The 21,851-nt window shown below is 40.9% G+C and overlaps 3 protein-coding genes across 6 annotated transcripts; 2 read left to right on the forward strand and 1 right to left on the reverse strand.

Annotated features, from left to right (window-relative positions):
- Positions 1-175: 175 nt before the first annotated feature.
- ahsa1b (AHA1, activator of heat shock protein ATPase homolog 1b) lies at positions 176-8,202 on the forward strand. 2 transcript variants are annotated; one of them, XR_828409.4, is made up of 10 exons: positions 176-456; positions 2,982-3,172; positions 3,684-3,766; positions 3,905-4,022; positions 4,116-4,204; positions 5,406-5,531; positions 5,903-6,004; positions 6,110-6,161; positions 6,819-6,976; positions 7,054-7,161. XR_828409.4 is itself a non-coding variant. In XM_010879344.4 (9 exons), the coding sequence occupies exons 1-9, from the start codon at positions 377-379 to the stop codon at positions 7,224-7,226; spliced, it is 1,014 nt and encodes a 337-aa protein (XP_010877646.1). In that variant the 5' UTR covers positions 177-376; the 3' UTR covers positions 7,227-8,202. The 2 variants fall into 2 exon arrangements, 1 of the variants encoding a protein (XP_010877646.1); XM_010879344.4 differs by lacking the exon at positions 6,819-6,976 and having other exon boundaries at positions 177-456; positions 7,054-8,202.
- Positions 8,203-8,240: 38 nt separating this feature from the next.
- LOC105015880 (dr1-associated corepressor) lies at positions 8,241-10,986 on the reverse strand. Its single transcript, XM_013137548.3, has 7 exons — positions 10,800-10,986; positions 10,612-10,684; positions 10,314-10,407; positions 10,053-10,169; positions 9,743-9,842; positions 9,302-9,360; positions 8,241-8,899 (listed from the first exon to the last, which is right to left on the reverse strand). Exons 1-6 carry the CDS (start codon positions 10,839-10,841, stop codon positions 9,316-9,318), a joined length of 471 nt encoding a protein of 156 aa, XP_012993002.1. The 5' UTR covers positions 10,842-10,986; the 3' UTR covers positions 8,241-8,899; positions 9,302-9,315.
- A 1,851-nt stretch (positions 10,987-12,837) lies between these two features.
- On the forward strand, positions 12,838-21,360 carry LOC105015879 (phospholipase B1, membrane-associated). 3 transcript variants are annotated; one of them, XM_010879343.3, is made up of 16 exons: positions 12,838-12,915; positions 13,622-13,680; positions 13,780-13,855; positions 14,118-14,176; positions 14,398-14,465; positions 15,687-15,730; positions 15,922-16,042; positions 16,469-16,520; positions 16,723-16,803; positions 17,114-17,179; positions 17,308-17,399; positions 19,990-20,071; positions 20,160-20,261; positions 20,414-20,509; positions 20,692-20,763; positions 20,930-21,360. In XM_010879343.3, the coding sequence occupies exons 1-16, from the start codon at positions 12,861-12,863 to the stop codon at positions 21,041-21,043; spliced, it is 1,239 nt and encodes a 412-aa protein (XP_010877645.2). In that variant the 5' UTR covers positions 12,838-12,860; the 3' UTR covers positions 21,044-21,360. The 3 variants fall into 3 exon arrangements, with proteins under 3 accessions (XP_010877645.2, XP_010877644.2, XP_019909454.2); XM_010879342.3 differs by having other exon boundaries at positions 20,165-20,281; XM_020053895.2 differs by lacking the exon at positions 20,930-21,360 and having other exon boundaries at positions 20,160-20,281.
- Positions 21,361-21,851: the final 491 nt, after the last annotated feature.

Consider the following 21,851-nt stretch of genomic DNA (forward strand, 5'->3'; position numbering starts at 1 on the left):
GCAGAACACTTAAGTGAAACATGGCAAACCTTTTGTTTGCTTTCAAGAATGAAATAACATAGCAGCACATTGTCCTGATGACTAAGGTTATAAATATGAATAAATAACAAGACGGCCTTGCAACAATATTTTAATACGTTTTTGGTTTGACTTGCGGAACTATGTATATTAGGCCACGTTTCACAGGGACCTCTATTCCGATGACACAAAGTTCCGTTTCTAGCAATTTCGACAGCCAAGTAAAATCTCTATCCTAGGGAGGACTAGACCATTCTAGAACCGTGTCACTGACGGAAAGCAAGCCGGCTTCAGAGATAGCGTCGTTTATCCTGATCGGCTCTCATTAGTGTGGTTTCAAAACACTGTAGCTGTGACCATGGCGAAGTGGGGAGAAGGAGACCCGCGGTGGATTGTAGAGGAGAGGGCAGATGCAACGAACGTTAACAACTGGCACTGGTGAGACAAGAACGACATTACCGGTAGCTAGTTACTGGTATTGTAACTGGATTGGTCGCTAGCCAGCTAGCAATCTTTGTGTGACAACCGTGTAAAGCAGATGTCTGGTTTATAATGATTTTACCTAACAATTTATGATTTACTGTAGCCTGCTGCCAATAACTGTATAAAGTTAACGTGAGTGGTGATGAGACTGAAAAGAGGAAGTTGCTGTGTTCAGATGTGTACCGACGTTATTTTTAACTAGCTACATTATGCATAGCTAGTGTTACTGTGTTAGCTTGCTAACATGTTAACCTTTAAGTAACACACAAACCGCTACTGCAATGACTACAGATCGTTTATACCAACGTTATTTCACTTGGGTGAGTTAGGTGACAAAGCCATTATTTGACTAGTTACCAAAGTATGGTTGTGTAGGTAAACACCCAGTTTATGAAAGAATGACCGATGCTTTTCCCGATTATCGCTTGTCCATGACAACCGTTCTAATAGCAAGCGCACCACGCTTTGTTGTGTCAAACCGGGTAAGCTAAGACCGGAACTGTGTCACTACACTAGTACTGCAGCTCATTAATAGTTCTGTAGCAAGCTTGTCCATTGTATCGTTTTGCGACCAAGCGTTACACACGTAAATAATAACTAATTTGTCTCGATGTAACAATTTAACCTGTTAATTAATGTAGCCGTAGAACCACCTATATTAATATTGGAACAGCCAACAACAGTTTTGAAATATACTTTCTTGTACCGAGCAATCTTTTGATCAAGTTGTCAATGTTTAGTGATTATTAGGGACATAGCAATGTTAACTAGCATGTCATTAATTAGCATTTCTGATATGTAAGTGTAAATATTAATATTTTCAACTAGTTGGTTAGCGACGTGACTATAAAGTACTTCCCCCTATAAGCGGCCACCTTACTATTTTGTTCAATAACGTTTTATTTGTTACAAATGACAGATCAGTCTTTCAAGTGTTTACTTCAACGCTACCTTTCATGCCTTCTAGTGATGAAAAAAAGTAATTACTGATCACTTTGATGTGACATGATATTATGTCTGGTCTGTCGCGCAAGTCGAATTTCACAATTTCTAAAACAATTTCCATATTTTTATTATTTAAATATAAAAAAAAACATTTAACGTCTATAAAAATTGTGGAAATTGTATCTCAAAGATTATATTTAATAGCAAAACGTACGGTTGTCTTCCAGTGCATTTAAATGTTGAACTTGAGAGGATTTAGTTTTCCAACAGCTAGAAACGGCATACATTAAAAAGATTAGAGGTCGGTTTACAAATATGGATTAAAAAAGTGACATGCGCATGGTGGCAAACTGTGATGTATGTAGAAAAGATTGTGCTTAAAGAGTTAATAGGAAAAACAAACTACTCATCCCAAACCTTGCCACTGAACTAGGAGGGCAAGATGTTTGATTTTCAATTTTCTGTTAAGTAACAAGTTACCATCTTTGAGCTATAAAGGTTATCACTTACAGCCATGGGCCCGGGTTCTGTCCCACACTAAGCAATGCTCATCCGTGATGGTATTGTAGTCCAATATTTTCCAGAATCCGATTCCAACAGCCGATTTGCGCTATTTTGCTCAACATATCTTCATTTTTATAAATGACAGTCTACTCCTAATTCCTGAAATAAACCACAACATCTTTTAGCAAACACATTATGTCATTGTCACAGACTGGAACCAACATCAGTGAATGTTTGAATCCTGGTTTGTGTCTGACTGACAATGCAGAGGGTGGTAGAGGTTGTCCCAGCCCTGCATGGCTTTGGGAGGTTGGACGCTGGGGACTTCTTTGTCTCGTCCTGCAATGACTACTCCATTGGAAATCAAGAAAAAGTCTTACTAGAGTTGGACGATGTGCGTTCCTATTGGGTTGTGTGGTGGTCACACTGCTAAGCTATTTGAAAGTGAATCCACTGACTGTTAGTCGATAGACTATAGCATCTGCTGAGTTACTGAAATGTAAAGGTTTGGTGCTTTTCAGAGGATCAGTGAACACATAGCAGGCACTGGTACATAGTCCAGGGCTGTGTCTGAGGTCCTGCAATGTTAGCATCCCTCTCTCAAAAGTGAGCTAACACTTGAATAATGGAACATGGCATGTAGAAATGTAGCTCTGCATCCATACCTGAAGGTAAATACCGGTTCACTACCCTTTGTACTTCATGCCAACCGTGATGGAAAATACATGGATTTCAAATCTGACTGAAACAAAAAACTGTTGATTTGTTAATGCTTACATTGCTGTCCCTAAAATATTGACATCAACATTTCTAGATCTAATCATATTAAATTCAAGTTATGATTGAACAGACAAGGAGTGGAGTTTATAAGGATCAAGTGTAATACTGTGACATGAGGGCCAACCTTAACACAGCTGGAGCGGTTTGAGTGAAATGTCCGGTAAACATTTATTTTTTCAGGATTTGAACCTTTGTGGTATAAGGTTATTGGGTTAATAGCTTCATACATAACCTAATGTGTTTTTCTGCAGGACGGAACGTGACGCAACAAACTGGTCATCAGACAAGCTTAAAGAGTTGCTCGTTGGGCTGAGAGTGGAAAACGAAGAGGGCAGCTGTGAGGTCACCGAAGTCAGCAAGGTGGAAGGAGAGGCTTCTATCAACAATCGCAAGGGGAAGCTGATCTACTTCTATGAGTGGAACTTAACAGCTGAATGGAAAGGTGGGAGGTCCTATCTGGACAGGTGTGAGGGGGAGGGCCTGTCTGGACAGGTGCGAGGGGTAGGGCCTGTCTGGACAGGTGCGAGGGGGAGGGCCTGTCTGGACAGGTGCGAGGGGGAGGGCCTGTCTGGACAGGTGCGAGGGGGAGGGCCTGTCTGGACAGGTGCGAGGGGGAGGGCCTGTCTGGACAGGTGCGAGGGGGAGGGCCTGTCTGGACAGGTGCGAGGGGGAGGGCCTGTCTGGACAGGTGCGAGGGGGAGGGCCTGTCTGGACAGGTGCGAGGGGGAGGGCCTGTCTGGACAGGTGCGAGGGGGAGGGCCTGTCTGGACAGGTGCGAGAGGGAGGGCCTGTCTGGACAGGTGCGAGGGGGAGGGCCTGTCTGGACAGGTGCGAGGGGGAGGGCCTGTCTGGACAGGTGCAAGGGGGAGGGCCTGTCTGGACAGGTTTGCATGTGTGATCTGCTGGTTACTACTTCCATTTTGAACCTTTGGTTTGATTCTTGTGTTTTTCAGGAAAGTCAAAAACAGGTGTTAAATACAAAGGCAATATTGAAATTCCAAACCTATCTGATGAAAATGATATGGAAGACCTGGATGTAAGTTAATACGATATGTGGTATTTGCCCCCACACAATTGCAGAACATTATATTATTACAAATAAGAATTACATGTTACATGAATTACTTATTCCATGCCTTTTGTAATAAGTATTTTGATTGCTTTATTGGGATAGATAAGGGTGACATTAAGCAAAGATGAGCCTGACACACCGCTGATGGCTTTGATGAAGAAGGAGGGGGCCAACAAAGTCCGATCTGCCCTGGGAAGCTACGTGGGCTACCTCAAAACGGGTGACTTGACCCCATCTAACCCCTTCCCTGATCCCTAGCCAAAATTGTCAAGCCTCAAAATAAAATCTGAGACATGTAATATTGCTGTTGCAGAGTTCACTCAGGGAATGATCCTGCCTACAGCGAACGGTGTGTCCAAGCAACAACCTCCACAGTCCAAAGCCAAGTCCGATAGAACTCAGGTGGGTTTTATTCAGTATTTTAGGCATCATTTCTTTGACTATATTATTGGCATCCTTGGTAAAAATGAGGGTAGGGCTGTGAAAAAATATCAGCTCGGTCTCACACTCAAAATACGAAAGAAATCTAACGTTTAATCAAGGTAAAATTGTTCAACTAATGTCTTAAATCAGTTCCTTCACATAAATGGTCTTAGCAGCAGTTGTATTTTTAGATCTACACGGAACTCCACTCCTATATGTTTGAATTTTTTGGTGGCGCATTACCAGACCAGATTAGCCACATCTGATCCGAGGACCACTTGATAGGACAGATTTGTTTTGCAAAATGTTTCTTACCCACCTGCCAAATACTCGTTTTGATCCGTAAGCTCAGGTAAAAATTTGCTGGACTCATTTGTATGTAGCACCGTCTGTCGCAAAAGAACCTTCAGCTTGATCCCTGGACTCTGTAAGTGAGGAAAATGTTAATTACTAGTTTATATTTCTAATGGATAAAAATAATTGGCTACATTGTTTTTGTCATCCATCTAAACTACCAAGTAGCTGTGTCTGGTAATGTAGATGTATATCTTGAAATGGATTAAATTTTCTGTTTCTACTGCATGTACTACTGTATCTCTGGGATTCAGACTTTTTGCAAGGGCATATTTGACCAATCAGTGCATGGTCTTTGGATAAAACAGTCCAGTAATTGTACATAAAATTGACCCATTGACACAGTAATATTTCAACCAATCATGGCACATTTACTGGAATATATGGTTTCATAAAGGAACATACTTTCTCCCATGTGCATTTGTGAAAATTGGCCAAAATGATTTCCAGATTGGTTCCAGTAGCTCATTGGCCTGACCACCTTTTGGTTTTTCCAGATTGGTTCCAGTAGCTCATTGGCCTGACCACCTTCTGGTTTTTCCAGATGGATTCCAGTAGCTCATTGGCCTGACCACCTTCTGGTTTTTCCAGATGGATTCCAGTAGCTCATTGGCCTGACCACCTTCTGGTTTTTCCAGATGGATTCCAGTAGCTCATTGGCCTGACCACCTTCTGGTTTTTCCAGATGGATTCCAGTAGCTCATTGGCCTGACCACCTTCTGGTTTTTCCAGATGGATTCCAGTAGCTCATTGGCCTGACCACCTTCTGGTTTTTCCAGATGGATTCCAGTAGCTCATTGGCCTGACCACCTTCTGGTTTTTACAGATTGGTTCCAGTAGCGCAGTCCCCCAAGCCAACACAGGGGTGAAGATCCCCACCTGCAAGTTCAGTCTGACGGAAACCTTCCTCACCTCACCGGAGGAGCTTTACAGGGTCTTCCTCAACCAGGAGGTAATACCATAACATCTAGCATCATATAAGTACAGCGTAATTCATTTTTTATTGTTAGCTGGGCAGGTGCTGTTTAGCTGGTGACCTGTACTCCAACATACTGGCACTAACCCTTAAAGCCCTTCTTTCATTTTCACGCCGCTGTCATGCGTTGCTAGTTAACCAGGTACGCAAAAAGACATATGTAGAACTGGAACTTCTACATTAGGAACTACTTACATGTGTCAGTCTGGCTAATCCAATGGCTAGTTGGTGGAAATGTGTAACTCTGTCGGGAGGAGAGTGGCCGCTGGCATGGACCCCAGAGCCGATGCGGGGTCAACTCGCTACGCCTGCTGTCAGCAGTAACACCGTTCCTTGCGTGTTTTCAGATGGTCCAGGCCTTCACCCATGCCCCCGCCGTGGTCGAGCCTGAGAGGGGGGGCAGATTCCGTCTGCTGGACGGGAACGTTTTGGGGGAGTTCCAGGAGCTGGTGAGCGAGGACCCGTGCTAAAAACCCTATGGAACCTTTTTATCTGTAAACCCTACCTGGCCGTAAACCCCCCTCCCCCTCACCGTCCTCTGTTGTGTTTTTCAGGTTCCTGATCAGAAGATTGTCATGAAGTGGAGATACAACACATGGCCCTGTGGTTAGTTATGTTAATAAAATGCATATATTATTATAATAGGGAGACACCAGTTCGTGCATTTAACATTGGGGTCTTTCAGCATTTTGAAGTAGTCAGCACTTCACACGATTCAATCCTGGTCATCAGTGGGAATTAGCCAATCATGCAGAACCGTACTGAGCAATATTCCCTGTAAGAAGCAAGCACAGAAGTGTGAGATTCAACTTTTAATAAATAGTTTCTCTCATATAACTGAGTCCACATCAGCCCCTTTTGAATGCAGCAAGTGTTCGTCAGAGTTCATTTGACTTAATGTTTAGAAGATGCACACAATCGATGGTAGACTGTGTAATTCTCTGTAGTTCAAATTTTTTCTGAGGTTTCTTACATGCTACAATCCTAAACAATTGAGGAATCAGATTGTAAAATATTAGAATCTGTCCTCTAATATTTATTAGACTGGATTTAAACAATAACATAACAGGTCTCCTCTTCCCTTACCATTAGCTAGTCCTGGGTAGTTTAGGTTCAGGGTAGTATTGTGAGTGTAAACTCATGGAATGTAGGCCTGCGAATGTAGGCTACTGTTGGCAATAATCACAAAACGGTTCAAATGTTATGCCTTACCTTTAGGTGTTAGTAAAACCTTGCCTCTACTGTTTTAACAACAACCTGCAGATATCAATACTGCCTTGGCTTCATACCTGTTTCAACATCACCCTGCAGTTTGTTTACCAACTCAAAACAATAGAAGAACATGTACTACATTAGCATGAAGTTGGCCTCCATCCTCCCCCAGCACTCACAGGTGTCATTGTGGACGGATGCACACAATGGTAATATATTCTGGAGGTTTGACCCTTCTTCCTCCTGTAACAGAGCGTCAGTTGTTGTTTTTTTTATTTTCTAACAGAACATTATGCCACCGTGTCTCTGAGCCTGACGGACAAAGGCAATGAGACTGAGCTGAAGCTGGAATGTCGTGGCGTCCCTGAGAGTGAGGAGGACCGGACCAAACAAGGGTGGCAGAGATACTACTTCGAGGGCATCAAACAGACTTTTGGTTTTGGAGCTCGACTGTACTAAAGAGGCTGTATTATATTTTATCTTTAGGTTCTCACGTACAATATGTCTAACTCAAAACAAGGAGGAATATGGTTTGACAGGAGTTTCTGTTGCCTGCTTGTAACAATTTGTCTTCATTTCCAGCCATTTCTGAGCTCTCTGGTGATTTGACTGTGCCTTTGAGGACGGAACATGACCAGTTTGGAAATAAAGATTGAGTCCTTTGAATCACTGATACCAGCTGGCCTCTGACCACTCAAATCAGCTGGGGTGTATTCATTGTGCCCAAACAAGTGTTCGTTGTGAAGTGTTTTGTAAAATGGAGAGGGACCTATCTGAATTTGTCAGACAAAACACTTTTGTTTGGTGGAATGAGTACACCCTTCTGTCTGACCACTGAAACCATTTGGTTTACGGTCCAATATGTATTTAAAGACAACAGATTTCAAAATGTTGGATATTGTTTTTTTTGTTCCAATGCAATATGAAATTGTTATTTCTAAAATGTGTTTACTGAAATGATTTTATTATTTTAATCATTTTCAGTAAGTATGCATGTCCCTATTCATTACTCTGTATGTTAAAGGTGATCTTTGGATGAAAGTGCTTGTGGGCTCGTTCATCATTGCTAATAATTTCTTAGCTAATGTGAAAAACTGTACTGTATTTTCGTCAATAGTGTAATTTGCATTTTGTTTTCATCTGCACATTAAAACACTGTCCTATCAAGAGTGATACAGAGTAACGAGCTGTTAGGGGAAACTTAAGCGAACAACAGAGCTGTCTATTGTAAATATAATTGATTTCTTATTCATGTGTAGGTTAGTACTAGATTGCTCAAGGCCTCAGTAAAGGTATGTTCCGGTCTGCTTCAAAACGTCAAGCTTGAAGAGGTCAACTTTTTCCCCCCATCTATTTATTTAGTTTCATAATTTCCCACATTTCTGTAAAAATGAATTTATTGTAATAAACGGAACAAAGCATCCCCTGCTGAAAACTGGTGTTAAACTGAATAACTTCAATGAGGGGCATTAACAAGTAAAATAACTTTTTTTGTTTATTATAGAATGTGTTTGCAACAAATAACATGAATGGGAAAACTAGTGCTACAAGTAACATCTAACATAGCAATTTATTTCACTACTGAACCACACGTTGGTGGTGGGAACCTGGCAAATAACAGCCAACAGGCTAAAATGTCTTCAAAATCTGCATAGTGAAAGTGCTCAGATACATTCAACAGGTGAATGGCGTCAGTCATTCTTTAAATACTACTTGCGAAACAAAATGTTCATCACATATACATTCTCTATATTTACAATATTAACAAAACAAAACAAAAAAATTGCTGCAGGTTAATCAAAGTTTAAAACTCGATAATTTCATAGTAACCATAACATTTACAAAATCAATGCAGTTCACGTCATTCAGTTTTCACGGGCTGCGTTTAAACAGGCGGCCTAATTCTAATTTATTTGTCTTTAATCGCCTGTGAAAAAGATGGGATGCCTGTGTAAACACAGCCAAGGCATCGCCCTGACACCTCAACAGTTGCGCAAGATAAATTAAAAGAAAACAAAAAGATAGCGTTATTTAAAAATCCATTATGACTATGCTCGGCTTCTTGTAGCGCGTTTCCCACTGGTAACTCCAATGTTGCAAGAAGAAAGCTTTTTTACTTAAAAAAGGATCACCTGTAAGGTAAAATAAAATGTTTTACTAAAGGTGCACCAGAAAGACAAAACGAAATGACATATTGGTTTCCTTATTCGGTAGATATTCAGGAAATGCTATCAGTAATGCGTCGGACGTTTGCACACATCCCTTTCTCTCGGGGTAATATTACCGCGCTCTCCCTCACACCGCGATTAGAAGTATGTAAGCACACCACATTTGACAGCACATAGTATAACTTATTCAAAATTTCCACGCGACTGGGGTCTTAAGGCCATTACCATCAGTGACCAGAACACAGAGCAGGTGTACAGTATAAGTGCCTCGGCATAATAGTTGAGTAAGCTGAATTGAGCCAACAACTGAGAAATCATATCAATACGTGAATACAAGTGTTAGGGGTTATAGGTTACATACTGTACCTCCAGTATATGAGTCATGCACTAGCTCCTAAGCAGATGTACATCTCGGAATCCACATCCTAAAGAGACAAAGCAACGCCTTAACATAAAATGGGGGGAGCAAGTCGGGGCTAATGGTCAGGCCGTCGGACTAGTTAACACTAGTGTTCAGGTGATATGCTGTTGCTATTCAACTCATACATTTACACTAGTTTTTAGCTCGGGTGTATTCAACAATTACCCTACCAGGTCCGGATACTTCTACCTCGTCATTAATTGCACCTTGAAAAAATGGAGTGGGACCAGGTTTGAGGTCCAGAATTGAATACCTCTGGTTCAGCAAATACACTGGTGCTATCCACTGCATGTGTGCTCGAGGACCAGAGTTGGGGACCATTGGTTTAGCTTACACACTTGTGCTATCCACTGATACATGTACACAGGTATTTACTTAACACATACAGTGGAACTGTCTGGGTTGTCCAAGGTGTCTTGATTGGCTTTTTTAGGTTTCTTTTCCACATGATTCTGTTGGGAGACAGACATTTCCTGACACTTTCTTCTGTTGATGAGAAGAGAAAACATATCATATCCTTATCTCATCATATCAAATTATTAACTAATTACATCATGCCTTTAAGTCACTGCAGCATATCCCTACATTCATAACTCTCCTTTATTAGATCATATCCCTTTGTCCAAGACCTCCCTCTCTTATCTTTGTTACACCCACCCCACCCCCCCCATCACCCCCACCCCCCCCCCCCCACACCTGTGTGAGTGTATGGACAACCCCTTGCCCCGACCCTCCCTCTTCGTTGTCATGGTTGCATGCTCTGCAAGTTCCTTGAGAAAGTCGAAGAGCTTCTCTGTTTCTATACACTGCTTCCTATAAAGACAGACAATTTCAAACTGTTACGCTCCTTATATTGTCCAATCCCAATTGGAATTATGTATCCAGTCTACTGCTTCAGTACAAAATCAACAATTTATGAAAGTAAAGATCAGACACATAAAAACAGACAACACTTACACGTGAGTGATAGACATGACTCTGCTGTGCTTTGATTTGGTAATCTGACAAGTTTTGGTCAACAGGGATTTCAGAAACATCTCCAAAGCCTGAGCTGATTTTAACAGTTAGTGGGAAATAACCCACTTGTTCCCTCCCACACAAACACAGACAGACTTTTTTTTATTACAGTTGGGGGGGGGGGGGGGGTCACAACTGACCCTAACCCTTAAAACCCTACCTTTAACTCCAATTTGACCTTTCATAACCGGTCTATGCACCAGTATCGGAAATTGTTATTTTTCTGGCAAAAGGATACATATGATCACGGGCACAGCTGTTGCAATTCTTCCCACCTCAGTATCTTTCTGCATGATTTTCTTGATGCGTCCCTGTATTAAAAAGCGCACAGGTGTTCTTTCACAGTGACAAACATGCACGTTGGCCGAGGTCGGTAGTTATCAAGCTATAGTGAAATACAGGCACACAGTTATTTGGGTTACTCACAGGTGGAAAACGCACGCTGTACTTTCTCTTCTGTCCAGGCATTTTGTATGTTTGTATCCCCGTTTAGTGTTACATTTTTTAATATTTTGACAGGAACGCGTGCTGAACTCCATTTGTTTATCTTTCACAGGAAGTAACTGTTAACGCTCTAAAAACACCACGGACAAGGAGGGTCATATCCCCGTGACCCCTTACCATGACGTCACACACACTGAAAAATATGACACATTAAAGTAATGTAAAATCGTTCATTGTTTTTGACCAAACATGCGCAGATCGGTGCATAGAAAACTTTCCATTGCGTATGTAAAAACATATTATTTAGTATATACATTTTAGTAGTCTGTTGACTGAAGTTAGTTGAACCAGAATCTGAGAACAGAGTATGAGCTAAACCCACCTTTTACTGCAACTACATAACTGTCTCCTTAGCAGTAATCAGATAGGCGTAAATGTCAACACCCGCAGTTGCGCATCGTTCCTTAGGCTCAAATAAAAAAATAATCACGGTTCTCGTCAGTCAACAACGGCATGCGTAGCCGCGGGGGCCTGATCAGCGGGTGCTGAAATTGTTGAGCGCTTGGTAGTATGAACAGATATCGAACGGACCGGCGACGCCTGTCTTCGACCGTTGTGACGCGCGCGCATTTGTGTGGGACAAGAGCAAACCTGGGGGGTCTGCCACACTTGTTAAAAATCAGTTTTTACCCAGATAGTGCCACTCCAAGGAATACGTTTCTATATAACGGGCTATGTATTGCCGCTATGATCAGGGGAAAATGTAATCGGTCGAGAGCTGCTAACCGGTGAAAAACAGACAACAAACAAGTTGGTTGGATAGCGAGGAGCCATACGCCTACATGTTTTATTTAATTATCAAGTGCCTTACTACAAGCCCGTTTCCAAAACATTTGGGACGCTGCGCAAAATGCTAATAAAAGCAGAATGCAATGATGTGCAAATCATTTATCCCTATATATTATTTAAAATACATTAGTAGAAAGACAACATATCTAATGTTGAAACTGAGAAATTATATTGTTTTTGGAAAAATACCTTTTTTAATTTGATGCCAGCAACACGTTTAAAAAAAGTTGGGACAGGGGCATGCTTACCACTGTGTTGCAACACCTCTTCTTTTAACAATACTCTAAGCATTTGGGAACTGAAGAGACCAGTTGCTGTAATTTTTAATGTGAAATGTATTCCCATTCTTGCTTGATTTTGGATTTCAGTTGCTCAACAGTTCAGGATCTCCTTTGTTGTATTTTTCATTTCTTAATGCAGGCAGGCCAGTTTAGCACCCAGACTACGTGCAGAATGTGGTTTGGCATTGTCTTGCTGAAATAAGCAAGGCCATACCTGAAAAAGACGTTGTCTGTATGGCAGCATATGTTGCTCCAAAACCTGAATATATGGTTCAGCATTAATGGTGCCTTCACAGATGTGCAACTCATGCTGGATTTTGAACTGTGCACTGATAAGAAGCTGGATGGTCCCTCTCCTCTTTAGTCCAGAGGACTTGGCATCCATGTTTTCCACTTGGCCTCAGTCCATCTTAAACGAGTTTGGGCCCAGAGAACGCAGTGGCGATTCTGGATCTTGTTTATATATGGTTTCTTCTTTGCGTGGTAGAGTGTAACTTGCATTTGTGGATGCAGCAACATACTGTGTTCACAGACAATGGTTTCAGAAGTGTTCCTGAGCCCATACAGTGATTTCCACTACAGAGTTGTGTCTGAGTTTATTGCAGTGCTGCCTGAAAGCCCAAAGAGCAATGCCATTCAATACTGGTTTTCGGTCTTGTCCCTTGCATACAGAGATTTCTAAACAAATATAAACAGAACCGACACAACAAGTCCTTCACCTTGGTTTTTTTTTTCAATGTAAATGGTCTGAAAACGGAATATTCTCATGTGTTATTGTAAGGAGACTGCAAGGCAATCTATACCTGATATTTAATGATTATACAGGTGTGAGATAAGGTTAAGGCAAAGCTCAATATGGTAGTCATGCCTGATAAAAACCCAGTTCATTCCCTGTCCAACAAGGGACTAGATCATGATTGCTACCATCCTGTTTTCAGCCTGTATCCTATCCTACTGTTGCCATCATGGTGAGTTAGTAGCATTATTTTTATTTCACCAACAGAAGTTATGAAGTCATGTGTGTTATCAATTCACTTCAAGTTACAGACTTGGAACAATTGGAATGTGATAATATGCAACGATTTCAAAGACCCTGGTAAGGCTGATGGTTGAAATGGTTTTGACAGTTTGTGCCAAACATTCTTTGGCTGTGCAAGCCAACCATTCCTTCGGGTGTCCTCATGGCTGGTCTCAGACTATCCTACAGGATGTGTAGGTGATTACACGGGATCTGTGTTTGTGAGACAGTTTGGATTTACTATGAAATGTAACTCTCTGGCAACAGTCCTGTTTGAAATTCCTTCGGTCAGAAGGCCAATTCCATACCCCTTTAAAATTGGAGATAGGTGTGGCATTGTGTTGTGTAACAAAACCGTGTTTTGGTTTGGCCTTTTACTGTCCCTAGCACAAGACTCCCCAGTGTAATGATCATGCTGTTTAATCAGCTTTGTTGGTATACGACTGTTCAGGCTTATGGATCATCTTGGCAAAGGTCAAAACATTCCAACAGGAATTTAACAAATGTGTGCCCAAATTTCAGAGAAACAAGTTTTTTTTTTGCATATGATACCTTTTTAGGGATATTATATTTTATCTCAAACATAGGCCCAGGACTTCACTTTATGTTGTGATTACATTTTTGTTGTATATGTTTGTTTCTCATTTCTCTGCAAGGGTATGCATGGGGTCAGGAAGCCGATCAGATTCCGAACGACGTAAAGATCCTCAATCAGGTACAGCACTGTTGAATAACCCATTCCAAACTTCCCTAAATTGACCATAGCAACATCAGGCTGTTCATCAGGCATGTCTATTGTTTTGATTTGTTCCAGATATTCCCTGATACAGCCATGCACCCTGCCTTCCGCTGTCCGGACATGAGCCCCTCCCCCACCATCCCAACCTCAGGTAAGCCCCTCCACTCCTCTGTTCCCCCTTTCAGCCTCTGGCGTGTTTATCCATAGACCGCTGCCATTTATCCGACAGAAAGAAAGAAATATCAGTCAGTGGTTACCGAACTCTGTGTATGTTTGGAGTTTCAACATCCATTCTTCAGTGGAAACGTATGCTAGGTTAAAGGATGATTATATCTCTGACTGCCGGTCAGTTTTGTGGGGACTGCACGGAGGGGGGTCTCTGTAAGTCTTGATGTGATTTCCTGCAATTCCAGTGGAGTTTGTGAAAGCTGCAGATATCAAAGTCATAGCAGCTCTCGGGGACTCGCTGACAGTGAGTAGAATGCTCTGTTTCCTATTACTAACTATTCATTTTAGTAGATATTTTATTTCTCTTTTCTCCTGCCAACGTGGTGAATATTGTTTGTGGCCAATGTAGTGAATCAATAAATGATGTGTCTCTGCAATAAACCAAGTAATAATAATAATAATAAAATGTAGGAATGACATAATATACCTTAGCAGTTGTATAACATCTAACTGTTTGTGTTGTAGACAGCCATAGCTGCTAACGGCTCCACCATTCTGTCACTCCCTGTTGAATATCGACATGTCTCATGGAGGTGGTTGTTATTTCTACAATAATTGAACTTGAACTGTAATACATTTTTTTTAAAGATGAAATACGAAAACATTTAATCTTTAACATATTGTATAAGAAATAAAGAAAGGATAGGTGTTCTGAATAGGGGTTAGTATTAGAAGTTAGAGGGTAAGATTATGGTTAATTAGTGTTAGAGGTTAGGATTAGGGGTTAGGTTTCACTGGTCCATTTTGTAAGGACAGTTTAATTTCCAGTTAACTAAATATGAATGGAATAGGCTATTTAACTAAACGCTTACTTGTTGATTCCCTCGCAACAGTGCAGCAACAACAATAGCAGTGATACGACCTAATAAACTGGATTAAAACAATGAATAAGGACACAATACACAGATAGTAATGGGTATGCACTCAGTCAGTCCTGTTCAAATGTTGAGCTGCGGTAATGACTCGTGAACAGCTGTGCCTGAGCTTGCCGATGTGCTCTGACGCTCCAGTGGTTAGTTGACGAGTAGCATTTGTCTGGGATGCGTGGCTCTGGATAATGCTGCACGTCTAGGTCAGGCCCCTTCCTGGATGTCCAGCGACCGTGAGCAAAGCACTTCCCATTCCAGGCTGGTTGTATTTGGAGAGTATGCATGTTGGCATGCTAAACCTTTTTAATCATCTGAGGCAACTTCACCATTATGGTAGTGTTGTTAGTTCATGACAAGTTCTTGACTACATCAGCGCAGAGGAGCTTGGAACCGATCACCCTCTCCACGGCTACTCTGCTGACATTGGTGGAGATGTTGTCGTCATAGCACCACTTGCCTTGTCAGAGGCGAACAGGAAGTAGAGCAGAGGGCTGAGGACAGACCCCTGTGGGCGGGGCCAGGGAGTAGGAGATGTTGTTGCCAGTCCTCACAGCATCAGAAAGTCTTCCCATCAGAAAGTCCTGTACGCCAGAGAATTTAATTTTGTAGTACGTCCAACTGGTTTCACAACCACAGATCATGTGTCACCATGCCAGGAGCAAGCATAAAATGTGTGCTGGTAATCTGAGTGAGGGATAGCAACTTGATTTGCCCCTGACCGTGTGATTCCAATATTTTGTTAACACTGAATGTTCTGTACAGGGGGTAGACTAGTAAGGGTTAGGAATTAAGGTTTAGTGTGAGATTTTCTGTGTACTTTGCTTTGTATTAGAGGTTAATGATTAGGGGTCAGAGTTTATTATCTCTTTGCTTTGTGTTAAGTAGTATTGGAGGTTATGGAACATATGAAGACGTCATCACACTTGCAAGTAAGTAGACGTGTTGCATTTTGTTTTATATCTAAAGATGATATTATATTGATAATGAGGTCTGAATTCATACTATACTTTTAGCAGTATTTCTGAATAATTTCATAATTTATGATCAGTGTAAAGACCTGCACAAAATAATCAACACTCGCCATGAGATTATTTGCAAGGTTATGTCTCTGTGCTTCCAGACATTTTGAAGCTATTTAACCCAACGCTGCTGGGTCCGGCTCCAACATGGACTGTCAAGGGCCAACCTACAAGTATCAACGAGACAGGATTTAACTTTGCGGTGACTGGACACAATTCTCTGTGAGTGATGGACTTGAACATTATGGGATGGATTCTCAGACCCAGATTAAGCCTGGTCCGGGATGAAAACATTTAGCTCAATGGAGATTTTCTACTGAGCTGTATTTATTCTTCCAGGTTTGGAGTTAATTTGTGTCTGCGAAAATGGCCCTATATATTTAGCTAATAGCTCTACAAGTGATCTATGAGATTACAACTATAAAATGTATTTAATGATAAGAGAAAGGTCAACTTTATCTGAACAAGAGCCGTGTTTCGTCACATTAGCAATCAAAGATCATTTCCCCCCTACCGCTGAGATAACATTTATGATGGTTTTATACTGATATTTCAAAGCCTCTTCCATTAAATATGTTTGAGAGAGATGTTCAATCTGAGTATATCTTTGGGCAAACTTACGCATTGTTTTATTTCTCTTTCCCATAGTAATATCTCTGAACAAACAAGACATATGATCAACACATTCAAATCCTACCCTGTAAGATGTTTTTACAGTGTAACTGTTGTTACAATTGCAACATGCATATTTTTTCACAGTACATCCTAATTATTTTCCATTCAGACCTATTAGTTTTGAAAAATGAATACAGCAATGAATGAAACACCATGATAAATGTTCATTACATTTCAACAACCAAATGCACTTATATGACAAACGATTCTATTGCATCATATTTCAGGGTATGAACTTTAAAGAAGACTGGAAGCTGGTGACGGTCCTTATTGGAATGAATGACATCTGTGATTATTGTAAAAACAAAGTAAGACAAAATTTTCTCATAGACTGTTAAGGATGTTTTATATATCCACAAGCCTTTTAACTTAGCAACACTGCCGTATTTCTTGTTAGCTAGATAACACAAGCTTACTGCACAGTACCCCTTTACTCCAGTGTTTGTAAACAAAGTAAATAAATGTGAAGAAATAGTATATAGCCTCAAATCATGGTTACGATTATATTTTTACATCGTACATTACAAAAATGTTGTCTATAATTTTGAGAGTAGTTACATTCCTCCAGCATTCAGAAAACAGCGGGGTGACATATTTCAACTGCTTAATCTTCCACAGACGCTGTTCTCCGCGGACAATTATATCTACCACATAACAGAGATGCTTGACACAATGATGAATGAGGTACAGCTGCACATGTTTTAGAGTTTTTATTATTATTGTGCAACGAAGAACACGTCATGATATCTTGGACATTCGTCCCTTGTTGACTCTTAGTTGTGTGTCCCTCCCTCTCCCCCCCCCCCACTTAGGTGCCCAGAATGATAGTAAACATAGTCCAGATTCTCCCCATGGAATCTCTCAGGGAAGTTCAAAGGCCCACCGTTGGCTGTCTATTCCAAAAGTAGGAATCCTTTCTCTAACCATGATACCACTCAGTATCATTATACCGTATGACTGACATATTGTGATCCCGTATGACTGACATATTGTGATCCCGTATGACTGACATATTGTGATCCCGTATGACTGACATATTGTGATACCGTATGACTGACATACTGTGATACCGTATGACTGATATATTGTGATCCCGTATGACTGACATATTGTGATACCGTATGACTGACATATTGTGATACCGTATGACTGACATACTGTGATACCGTATGACTGATATATTGTGATACCGTATGACTGACATACTGTGATACCGTATGACTGACATATTGTGATACCGTATGACTGACATACTGTGATACCGTATGACTGACATATTGTGATACCGTATGACTGACATACTGTGATACCGTATGACTGATATATTGTGATACCGTATGACTGACATACTGTGATACCGTATGACTGACATATTGTGATACCGTATGACTGACATATTGTGATACCGTATGACTGACATACTGTGATACCGTATGACTGATATATTGTGATACCGTATGACTGACATACTGTGATACCGTATGACTGACATATTGTGATACCGTATGACTGATATATTGTGATCCCGTATGACTGACATATTGTGATACCGTATGACTGACATATTGTGATACCGTATGACTGACATACTGTGATACCGTATGACTGATATATTGTGATACCGTATGACTGACATACTGTGATACCGTATGACTGACATATTGTGATACCGTATGACTGACATACTGTGATACCGTATGACTGACATATTGTGATACCGTATGACTGACATATTGTGATACCGTATGACTGATATATTGTGATACCGTATGACTGACATACTGTGATACCGTATGACTGACATATTGTGATACCGTATGACTGACATATTGTGATACCGTATGACTGACATACTGTGATACCGTATGACTGATATATTGTGATACCGTATGACTGACATACTGTGATACCGTATGACTGACATATTGTGATACCGTATGACTGACATACTGTGATACCGTATGACTGACATATTGTGATACCGTATGACTGACATACTGTGATACCGTATGACTGATATATTGTGATACCGTATGACTGACATACTGTGATACCGTATGACTGACATATTGTGATCCCAACCCCATAAGTACAGTATAATGTTAAGGTCAGGGATTATAAAGATAATTTCACTGTTTACAGCTTCAAGTTAGATTAGTTCCTAATCTCGTTCCCAGGGGCCTCCTTATTACAGTGTAGCGCCTTAGTGTAATTGTATCTGTCTAATGTCTTGCCAATAAAGAGATAGTGTTTGCAGTTCTTATTGGAATAGATTCCTAGAAAAGCACAAAGCAAATCTACCACATTTAGCCTCACCTAGTAGAAACGCTCTGTCTTTCAAAATCAAGTATGTCTATTAACCAGATCTCCCTTCCCCTTCTGAAGTCAGAAAGGTGCTAACTGAGGCTCTTTTTGTGCCATGGGAGTAACCATAAGCAGAGCCTTTCATTTCTTTGACAGGCTCTGCATGACAAAAGCTGTTGACCTTCGAAGATCAGGCAATGACTATAAAAAGACAGCTAAACGCCCAAAAATACCCATCTCCACTATAACTGCAATAAGTGAAAACTGTGAAACAACTGGAGCTATGATGAATATAGTGAGAAGAATGGCAAAACAAATCTTCTCTGAGTCTTCTAAAGTACGTTTAGTCGCCACCTCCATGCCAAAAAGGTATTAGAAAGGGAGGACTGGAGAAACCATCTGCTGTCACCAAACCACAAACATAAGCTGTTTGATTTTGATGACTGTCATTGGAACCAGGTTCTATCAGGTTCTATCAGGTTCTGGTCACGCAGAAAATAACCTAATCCAGCTGTGCTGAGAGCGACTAGATTATGAGTGACATTAAGAGATGCTGCAGCTCCTCCTGTAGTATCCGGAGCACTGCCATCCAGTCACATCCCCGGAACAGATGAATGTGACATTAACCCCAACAAATGATGGGCGCACATCCCTAAACGCTGATGAGCGAGGCAATTGTCTGTGGGGTGTGCGCTCCTGTGGCCGATGGGCATGCAATGTCTGTCCATTTATTCCCAGCGCCCCTCTGATCCACAGATCTTCCCGTGACTATGCGAGTACCAAGAGATTTTTGGCCAAAATCTGTCTTCCTCTGCCAGGAGGCTCAAATTGGGTCATTGTTGGATCTCCCAGCAGGACAACAGTCCAAAGGAAATCTTCAAATCCACATGAAACGTGTTCACTGACTGTAGCGTTATGCTTTTGCAATGGCCATCACAGTCCCCTGACCAAGATGCCATTTGAAAACCTGTGGGGTGAGCTGATGGGGCGAGTACACAAGCAAGTGCTAAGGACGTTTCTGTATGGTAGACTGGTCTCAAATCCCTTCCAGTGTATCCTCCCTTGTCATCAAACATTATAGGAGATGAGTCAGAACTTTTGCCTTGGCCAAGTACCTAAGTTTAGGGGTTATGTGTTAAGGATAGGGGTTATGTGATTATACGACTGAAACATTGTCATCTCGTTCCCAGGAAGTTCTGCTCTTGCTTGGTGTTGCCTGAGGATAACTCTAGTGAGCTTGAGGAAGTGAGACAAATCAACATCGAATTCCAGGTGTCTTTATGCAGCCCTCTATCCCAAGCAGCTAACCAGTGTGTACACCTCCACGTAAGGCCTTGACATGATCATCTTCTGTTGCCAGAGAAGGCTGGAGGAGCTCCTGCACAGCGACCGTTTCTTCAAACAGGACTTTGCTGTGATCCTTCAGCCCTATTTACAACGAGCCCAACCACCAAGACTGCCTGTTGGTTCCACATTTACACAGTACTGAATCATTCTGACGGATCATCTGCGACTCACTGATTCATTTCTCATAAAAACATGTGATATATTTAAAAAAAAATATATATATATACAGTAAATTTGCTGAACTCCTTTTTTATTTGTTCAATTTAGACTGGAGAAATTGATCTCAGCTATTTCAGTGCAGACTGTTTTCACTTCAGGGTGAAGGGTCATGAGGAACTGGCAAAGGGTCTTTGGAACAACATGGTAAGATAGGTTCAGGGTTATAAATTAATGGGATGAGGGGTTATGTTTAGGGTCGGGAGTTGGTGAAGGGATTGTGGAACAGCATGGTAACCTCGAATTGTTTCTTTATTAACGATGAAGAATACCTTTTTCTTCTTGTATTTTGTTAATATGAACAAAATCTAACTGAAAAACCTTTTCAGTTCCAGCCAGAGGGAGAGAAAGAGTTAATTGACACATTCTCAGACCCTGTCAGACTCATCTGCCCACCCAAGGTAAAACGCAGTTGTTCTTATGTTCGTCTATGTCTGTCATGTCTTCTATGGTAGTTCCTATGTCAGCCTTATGTCTCCTACAGCATGTCCTAATACTGTCCATTTGTTTAGAATAACTTAAGACATTCCCAATTGTCTATTGATGGTAATGTATTGTGGATTTCAGGAGCATCCTTACATCTACACCCGACCCAGAGCTCTGTCTTCTGGACCTCCCCCGACATACCTCACCATGCCTGCGTTGATCCTTCTGATTCTCACAATGTCTGCAGCCAACTGAGCCAAGTGCCGTTTCCCATGATCGTTCTGATAATGAAAGAATAGCTCAGGTTTTTAGCTTTCGTACACCAATGCTAACTACAGTTAGCACAATGATAGGAGGTTAACAGTAAAGCTAGCTTCCTTGCAATTCCCAGAGACGTTAGCATGTCCTAATTGATTGATTGATTGATTTGATTGATTGATCGTGCCAACGTCAGTCCAAAGAGCACAGTGAAAGATAGCATCCAATGTTTGTTTGTACTGTATAAACTGCTGATTGCACATATATTATCTTCTCAAAATCCAAACTAGATATTGTCTTGGACTATTTCTTTTCAACAATCAAAATAGAAAAGGCTATATTACTGTAAAGAAATCCAATCTTGATTTTCAGTTTCTTTACAAATTCATTACTAAACAAGATACAAGAGGGAACAAGTTACATTTTGAATGTGAATTGTCCAGGGTTTTAATTTCAATATTATTAAAATGTAATTTGTAAGACCTAGAAAAAATTGTGTATATTTCTTTGTTAGCACTAATTCATGATCTAAGAGTGACTTTCTCCTTAGTTTTAGAATTTGTAGCAGATTACAATACAATCACCAGCATAAAATGTGAAAACATTTTATTTACACAGAATATGATTTATATACTGTGTAAATAACAGTGGACCAAGGTTCAAATCCTGTAGTACCACTTCATGCACTTAAGATTTGTCCCCTTCAGTCACAATAGCCTAATTTGTATCACAAACACATTTCTGAAACCACAAGCATGCACCACCACTTAAGCCTAATGACACAAACATAAATTCAGTTAAAGTA

The sequence above is a fragment of the Esox lucius genome, chromosome 15 (assembly GCF_011004845.1).
Source record: "Esox lucius isolate fEsoLuc1 chromosome 15, fEsoLuc1.pri, whole genome shotgun sequence".
Taxonomy (NCBI): domain Eukaryota; kingdom Metazoa; phylum Chordata; class Actinopteri; order Esociformes; family Esocidae; genus Esox; species Esox lucius.

Bases quoted from the DNA above. Each gene is read 5' to 3' on its own strand.
- ahsa1b (XM_010879344.4), top strand. From the start codon at position 377: ATGGCGAAGTGGGGAGAAGGAGACCCGCGGTGGATTGTAGAGGAGAGG. The intron at 457-2,981 runs GTGAGACAAGAA...GTTTTTCTGCAG, and splicing joins AACGTTAACAACTGGCACTG to GACGGAACGTGACGCAACAA. The intron at 3,173-3,683 runs GTGGGAGGTCCT...TGTGTTTTTCAG, and splicing joins CTTAACAGCTGAATGGAAAG to GAAAGTCAAAAACAGGTGTT.
- LOC105015879 (XM_010879342.3), top strand. From the start codon at position 12,861: ATGATTGCTACCATCCTGTTTTCAGCCTGTATCCTATCCTACTGTTGC. The intron at 20,282-20,413 runs GTACTGAATCAT...TGTTCAATTTAG, and splicing joins GTTGGTTCCACATTTACACA to ACTGGAGAAATTGATCTCAG. The intron at 20,510-20,691 runs GTAAGATAGGTT...AAACCTTTTCAG, and splicing joins AGGGTCTTTGGAACAACATG to TTCCAGCCAGAGGGAGAGAA.
- LOC105015880 (XM_013137548.3), bottom strand. From the start codon at position 10,841: ATGCCTGGACAGAAGAGAAAGTACAGCGTGCGTTTTCCACCT. The intron at 10,170-10,313 runs GTAAGTGTTGTC...CTGTCTTTATAG, and splicing joins GTCATGTCTATCACTCACGT to GAAGCAGTGTATAGAAACAG. The intron at 9,843-10,052 runs GTGTGGGGGGGG...TCTCATCAACAG, and splicing joins TTGTCCATACACTCACACAG to AAGAAAGTGTCAGGAAATGT.